This window comes from Battus philenor, unplaced genomic scaffold (assembly GCF_028537555.1).
Source record: "Battus philenor isolate CCGP_79_NKW_IND1 unplaced genomic scaffold, ilBatPhil1.0.hap1 SCAF_11, whole genome shotgun sequence".
NCBI lineage: Eukaryota > Metazoa > Arthropoda > Insecta > Lepidoptera > Papilionidae > Battus > Battus philenor.
Window position 1 is genome coordinate 11975819 of NW_027181673.1, and position 7571 is coordinate 11983389.

At 30.0% G+C, this 7571-nt stretch overlaps 2 protein-coding genes across 2 annotated transcripts in view; one reads left to right on the forward strand and one right to left on the reverse strand.

The window, feature by feature from the left end:
• PCB (Pyruvate carboxylase) overlaps positions 1–561 on the reverse strand; it is a 53791-nt gene extending 53230 nt beyond the window's left edge. The window contains exon 1 of the mRNA XM_068776178.1: positions 481–561. The gene's annotated coding sequence lies outside the window, so the exon portion shown is untranslated. The remainder of the gene's footprint in view (positions 1–480) is intronic.
• Positions 562–1249: 688 nt separating this feature from the next.
• LOC137929207 (zinc finger protein 25-like) lies at positions 1250–7210 on the forward strand. The gene is made up of 5 exons (XM_068772136.1): positions 1250–1505; positions 1686–2709; positions 3332–3485; positions 4421–4567; positions 6199–7210. The coding sequence occupies exons 1-5, from the start codon at positions 1359–1361 to the stop codon at positions 6401–6403; spliced, it is 1677 nt and encodes a 558-aa protein (XP_068628237.1). The 5' UTR covers positions 1250–1358; the 3' UTR covers positions 6404–7210.
• The last annotated feature ends 361 nt before the right edge of the window (positions 7211–7571 follow it).

Genomic DNA, 7571 nt, shown 5'->3' on the forward strand with positions numbered 1-7571 from the left:
CCTTTCTTAATAAGGAAAAAATACAAATTGTAGCCAAGGGTTATTATCAATACATACTAAAATCAAACCTATAAAAATAGTACATTTGAAGTATAAATCTACGAATACTCACTAATAACTGTGTATGCAATTGTAAATTATTTAAAACAATAAAATGTTAACGAAAAATTACTTAATTTCAGAAATGGTTTACGTAAATAGCGCATTGCACATTCCTAACAAATTCAAAAAAGCAAATAGTTAAGAGTGAAAAACCTTATTACCGTTTAAATAAATTAATTAATTCTACATACCACACATTAATATTGCGTTTTTGTGTAATTGTTACATAATAGAATTTAAATAATAAAAACAAAAAACTACGCTGTTCATATTACTTAATATCGTACAGATGAATTAAAAGCATTATGACATAAGTCTATACAATTTATCAGTGGAATAAATAGCGCGGGAAAAATAGACATGTAATTTAATTCTTACCTTCTTAATTGGTAAACATAATATGTATTAAAACTTCTTATAACTAAAACTCAACAATTCAAGTATACTTTGTGATGGAACAGAGGGAACTAAATTACAGAAATCGTGAGATACTCTTACGGCATGATAAGAAATGGCAACATCTATTACATTCGCTGAACAGAGTTAACATTAGAACATGCACCACCTATCTGAATGGTAATAATGGTGGTGGTAGATAATTATCGACCTAAGAAAAAAATACAACAGAGATTTCATAGCCGGTAAAGAAAAAACACCTGTACAACTCAACCGAAAAACACTGACAAGTATCGTACACCAAATCTTTTTGTTAAATGAGATTACTGCTTCTTTAGTAAGTTCAATAATAATGAAATTATGTTAAGTAAATTAATTGCAGAGAATTTGTTGTAGAGATTATATCATTACAAATTTATAGGTTATTACATGATATTAAGTAATGATTAACCACTAACTGAATTGTTTAAAGTAGCAAAAAACTTAGATGACGAAATTATTACAAAACAGTCGATCATTAAATGCACCTATTTTCTCATAATAATTAATTTAAAAGCTTAATTATTACTTTCTATTTCTATAAATAACACAAAAAATCTTCTGCCGCAGTACCACAGTCCTCTGCGGTACATGATAATGTTTTGTTTTTGATTCGTCTATTATAACAACACAGTGTTAATTGTCAGTGTCAGTGGCTGTATATGAAGTATATTGCTTGTTATACTAAATAGTATTGTGCATCTAGGAAAAATATTTTACAATTATGAATATTTAGTTCAAGTGATGTTGACATAATTATTGTTACAAGTAACCTGTAGTTTTAGGTTTGTAATGAATGAATATTTATTTATAAAGAAGTAATGGCGGCAGAAAAAAGTTGCAAAAACTTTGTTAACTCTTGCAGAACTTGTTTAAACGATTCTTCCTTAAAAACATTCAATATTTTTGAAGTTGAAAAAGATTCTGTTAATGTTGCACAAATGTTATTGGTCTGTACAGGCATAAAGGTGAGTGCATTAAATTTTATCACTGACATTGTATTGGTAAAATAACTATAATTACTTTTGTAATGTAATGATTGATAATCGATTTAAATATTGGGAATCTGAATTAGATAGTTAAATTTTTTTCCTCAATAAATGCCAATTCAAACTTCTTTCCCTGGACTAAAAAAATGTTATTTACAGGCAGATGTTGATGATTGTCTACCAAAGAAAGTTTGTGGTAATTGCTATCACCATCTCGTCGGGTTTTACAATTTCTGTTTAGTGGCCAGGAAAGTTGATACACATCTTAAAGGGCAAGTAAACTGTAATAATAATGAAACAGAAACATTACTGAGGGATGTGCCAATTGATATAAAGACTGAATCGGATGACACTTATAATTTTGAATGCTCTATTGAACCCTATACTGTGCTAAAACTAGAAAGTGGAAATGAAGATTTTGATGAAAATAAGAATTCAGCAATATTTACTGATTTACCACATGTAAAAGATGAAGATACTAGAGAATGTAAAGTAAAGATATCAATTAAATGTGATATTTGCCAGAAAAAATTTAAAAAATTGTCTAAACTTAATCAACACAAAGAAAAACATAATTTGGATGGAAAATTATATGTATGTAATATATGTTCAAAAACATTCAAGCAGAGAGAAAAACTTGTTGACCATTTAATGATACATAGTCAAGATAATAAAGTTGATATTGCACCAAATACAAATCAGAGTGAATCAAATGACAATTTCAAATGTGGAATATGCTCCACGGGTTTCAAGTCAATGCATTCATTATCTGCACACATGAGGAAACATGTTAAAAAGGGTAGAGTGCTGGCATGCCGTTTATGCAATAAAACCTTTAATAAAGTGAGCCACTTGAAAAGACATGAACTGTGTCACAATGACAATCGTCCGTTTAAGTGTACACTTTGTCCCAAAACTTTTATCACTCAGAATTATTTGTCTGAACATATGGACAAACATAACGGTATAAAGCCACATGCATGCCCATTATGTCCCAAAGCCTTTTCCCATTTATCCACATTAACTACTCACATCAAAGTACACAGTAAGGAGAAAACATTTCTGTGTCCGACTTGTGGGAAAAGGTTTAATTCCAGTACAAACCTTAACCAGCACTTAAAGAGGCATATTGGTCATAAATCATTTGCTTGTGATTTATGTCCAAAGCAGTTTATAAGTAAAGGTAAATAAGATAAGTTTACTTCTGTTATTAATTACTTTTAATTAGTGTCAAAGCCATTAGAAGACAATCTCAATGATTATGAAATGATTATTGTTATATAATAGTTATGAATTTATATTTCAATAATATCATAACTTTAAGATAATAATAGTAAAAATATAAATGTGTACCTTTGCTATTTAATAACTACTTTATTATTGCATGTAATATCTATATCTTTTGATAATTACAATTAATTATTAAAATAAATAAATTATAAAATCTACTGGCTGATTGGTTAATATGAAATAATAGCTTCACAACAAAATTGCACTTAATTAATAGGTGTAAAAACTTTAAAAGGGTGAATATATAGGTTATTTGCTGTCACTTAACATATGGTAAACCTTATCTAAAACTTAATGGTTTTAGTGATAATGAATAATGTATTGTTTAAAGAGCATTTCCAAAATTTATATGACTACATATTAAAATTCATTATTGTTTACTTTCTGTCCCTGCAGAATTTGATAAGTTATTGATTTATAGTCTTCTAATAGAAATATAAATTTCATGTAATAGGTTGAAAAAAAAAATTGTAATAAAGACAGTAGTATTATTTATTTTCCTATTAATTTTCCAGGTGAGCTGAAATCCCATGCTAAGACTCACACAGGTGAGAGATCATACACATGTGATCAATGCAATGGAAAGTTCACAAAACGCAGTTCTCTTGTGAAGCATAAACTTAGACACTTAGGAGTGAAGCCCTACAAATGTGATGTTTGTCCAATGAAGTAAGTTTTTAATAAATGCCCACTGCAAGGTATACCTTTAATGTAATAAGATTGTTGAATGAAAGTTTGTGTAATATTTGAGACTGTCCTCTAAAACCGACAAGCATTTCACCTATATACATTGTCACTGACCCACACCATCTCATACTATGCAAATGGTGACAATATGCAGTCTCTTTTAACCTTATTTTACTAATACCTTATTAAAATATTGTATCTACTAGCATATGCCTGCTTCAAGCTAAACAAAATCAAAGCTAAACAGAAATTACCATATAAGATCATAAATACATCAATTTTATTTTTCATGCAGTTTCACACACAAGCTTTTTCTTTTAATTAACTTTAGTATGTTCCGTATTTAGCGGAAAGAGAGTAGTGTGAGATGTAACTCGGAAGGAGGACAGAGAGCGGCGATATTTGCTCCCTGATGGAATATGGCGATAGTGACCACACAATCACTACTACAAATTAAAATGTTTTAGTATTAGAATTGTAGAGAAGGATTCGAGGTGATGCATGGAAGTTTTCTAAATAAAAATTTGCAATGAAATATGAACAGGAGAAAATTCAGCAAAAATTTTGTAAACCCAAATAATGTTTGATTATTTATAAATCAAAGTCTCTATGTTGACAAAAAATAATAAAAAATAATAACTTTAATACTTTTCAAATCAAGAATATAGTAATGATTTTCTTTGGACATACAATAAAGTAATTTATTAAAATTTATTCCTATTCATGCGAGATAATTTTGTCATTACCTGTGAGGATTTGATTAAATGGCTTTTAAAGCAAACAAGTACTCAAATTTGACTGTTTAAAAACCAATTTAAGAACAAACATTTTTTACTTCTGATTTATGTATAACTGTTGTAGTATGTTTAGTTATTTGATATGTGTGTTTTTTTTTTAAAACTGATCATTTATTTCAGGTTTTCCAGTAAAGATCATTTGAAACGTCACTACCGCATTCATACAGGGGAAAAACCTTATCGTTGCGAAATTTGCAATAGAGCCTTTACACAGAGCAATGATTTAGTAAAGCATAGACGAGCCCACTTGGGTGATAAGTTGTATAAGTGAGTTTTTTTTTTATTTTTCCTAAAAATTTTAGGTACCTTAAGGTTCTTTATTTAACAGTTCAGTATAAGTTATAATTACTTTTAGTTCTCTACAATTTCCATTGAATTTTCAATGGTGACATTTAAAATCCTCTTTTAATACACAGTTATATGTTTTTGGATACTTGCTGTTTAAAAAACTTAAGAGATGTTGGAATCTATTGTTTAAGGGACAGATGTGGGTGTTGTTGAGTGCGTAATGAGAAAGTCAGCCTCATATCTGAAATTGATCGCCAGTCCGATTGTTACCAAAGTTTTAACTGCATGACTGTTTCATTGATATTGTAAAAAGCATCACAAGATATACTCAAATCACTTATATAGCATTTGTCTTGTTTTGTATCTGTTAAAAGTCAATTTGCGTGATTGCAATGTATATTTATGTAATGAAGATAATATTTCTATAATAATCATTATATTACAACTGTGAAATAGTATTGTTAATAGAATAATAATATTGAGAGCATTATACATGGTAAATAGTTCATTACTATAAACTACTATCTCCATTCGGAGACTTTTTAAACTGAATAGTTTAAATCAATATTGTTATAGTTAATTTTAGTACATAAATAATGTGATTAAATAGGCTTGTACTGCTAAAGCTTGCTGTTTGGACACAGAAAGTGTATATAGTAAGCCCGCATGCTGTCCCAGCATAGGTGGATCTCATAAATCCTTAGGAATGTTCTAGGAGATGTTGCTTGCACATGATGTATTATTTCATTATATCATATAGTGGGGAATAGGTGTCGAATACTTTAGGTATGCTATTGTAAAGGAGACATCTATTGGGTAATAGTTTTATATAATAACACAAACTGTACTTATTGCATGGCAGTTATCCTAGAATTGTTCATAGCTTGAAGAGATAAGTTGGAGTGACTAGCAAGTGCAGCAAGGTATGCGGGGCTGCCTTTCCTAATCACTCTTAATTACTTAATAACTGTTCCCTAAACAACAAGATCCCTTCATTACTCCATATATGTTAAACTAAATTATAGCATCATCATATCAGCCAAAGGCTCCCACTGTAAGGTATAGGCCTCCTTATCAATATAGTTTGTCTTGTTTTGCCTCCGCGAGCTGGTTTCTACAACCAACTGGCACTGCGTTCATTTTACGTCGGGGTTGACCTTACTCAAGCCAACTCAACTCCTCGCGAAATCCTTGCAGACCAGTCAATATAGTTTATAATATTACAAGCTATAATATTGTAAATAAGCAAGTGAAACCGCAGTCGTGTACTAAATTTTAATGATTAACAGAGATCGGATAGTCCAATGCATGTTTACTTTAAGTTAGTTTGTAAGAGTTGAAGGTGGCTTTGATCATCACTAAAATTATTGTCAATATCATTATTTTATCTGATAAACGCCGACTGTAAGGGATAGGCCTCCGCAAAGTTTGATTCACGTTCAAGATGACCAGTCTTTCTTCATCCAGTGACTTCCCGCAACCCATGACATCCATCTAGTGGAGTCTTACCTTCTCCGCGTCTACCAGGCTCCTAACAGTCTCATTAACTAAACTACCACTAATCAACCATAGTTCAGGTATTAAAAATATTTAATATGTTTAAATTCCAGATGTTCACAGTGCGAGGAGAGTTTTCGATTGCAGACTGAACTCCGGCAGCATGTGTCACAGCATTACATCTCCAGATATCTGGAAGCAAATGAACAATTGCAGTCAAAAGAGTGCAAGATTGAACCTCATCTGGTGGAACCAACCAACAATGAGACTCAATTCACAATTACAATAGAGGGAAATCAAGTTGAAAAAGTTAAATGATTTCGTTATATTAGAATCTCGGGTTACTATAGGTAAATTTAAATAAAAACTTATTACGTATTATGGTGAAGAGTTACTATAAATTTTATTCAATAAGTGACAAGATGGACAAGTTTTAGTACAGAATTACTTTTATAATAATGACGTAGTAACACTGGCATTTGGAATTAAAATCTTTTGCAATTTGTGGTCATTTATTAAAGACACTCAAACCTGTTTTTGTGTGGTAAATGTAAAAAAATGCTTAAAAATATTTCAAAAAATGAACTTTTCCAGTGGCTATAAAAATTGTTTCCGCACAGAAAAAAAGAACGTATAAAATAAAACTCATGAAAAAAAAAAAACTAAAAACTTTCTTGTGGTAAAATGGTTAAAAATCGATTTCGTAACTTGAAGATACTATCTCATGCTACTTCAATATTAACCTTTTTTAGTTACTATTTATTCTATGATCAGATTTTACGACGACTGTTGTCGCACTAGACTCTTGTATATGTCGCGATAGCCAAGATATACAAAGTCAATGTCAAAAAAAATAGCTTGATTTATAACATTATTACAATAATCTATAAACATGAGCTTTAAATTTGTGTTAGTTCGTAATGCGCCATCTACTGGGAACAAAAAGAATCTCAGTGGGGTTTGTAAATTTTTTTTGATTAACATATAAAATCTTTAAAATTTAATAATTTTCAAAACATCATTATCGTGGATATACTCAGAAATAGAGTAACATGCCTAAATGGAGAGCCTGTATTTTACCTACTATTTTTTTTATTTATAACTTGTTCAGTTATCTGTCACTTTGAAATTATCAAATATCACACTAAGAAAACTGTTCAAAAGCAGGTTTCAGTGTTTAATTGACTTGAAAGAAGTTATTACGTTTTTATTTGTTAATAAATGGTGAAACTGAATCGAGTAAGATAACTTAAATAATTTCACCAGATTGTTGGGCCGCCTATTTGTTGTTTAGACGAATGCTCTATAGCAGGGGTGGCCAAGCTTCTTGATAGTTCGAGTTATCGTTCGAAATTTGAAATTTTTCGCTATTCGCAATTTAATATGCATTTAAAACACGCAAACGAATATTTTCTTTACAAAAAATATTTTATTAAAATTGTTTGACAAAAGTAGAAAATATGTGTATTGAAATTAGATATAATGG

Excerpts from the sequence above, each read along its gene's own strand:
- LOC137929207 (XM_068772136.1), top strand. The coding sequence starts at position 1,359 with ATGGCGGCAGAAAAAAGTTGCAAAAACTTTGTTAACTCTTGCAGAACT. Across the intron at positions 1,506-1,685 it reads TGGTCTGTACAGGCATAAAG|GCAGATGTTGATGATTGTCT; the intron begins GTGAGTGCATTA and ends TGTTATTTACAG. Across the intron at positions 3,486-4,420 it reads TGTGATGTTTGTCCAATGAA|GTTTTCCAGTAAAGATCATT; the intron begins GTAAGTTTTTAA and ends CATTTATTTCAG.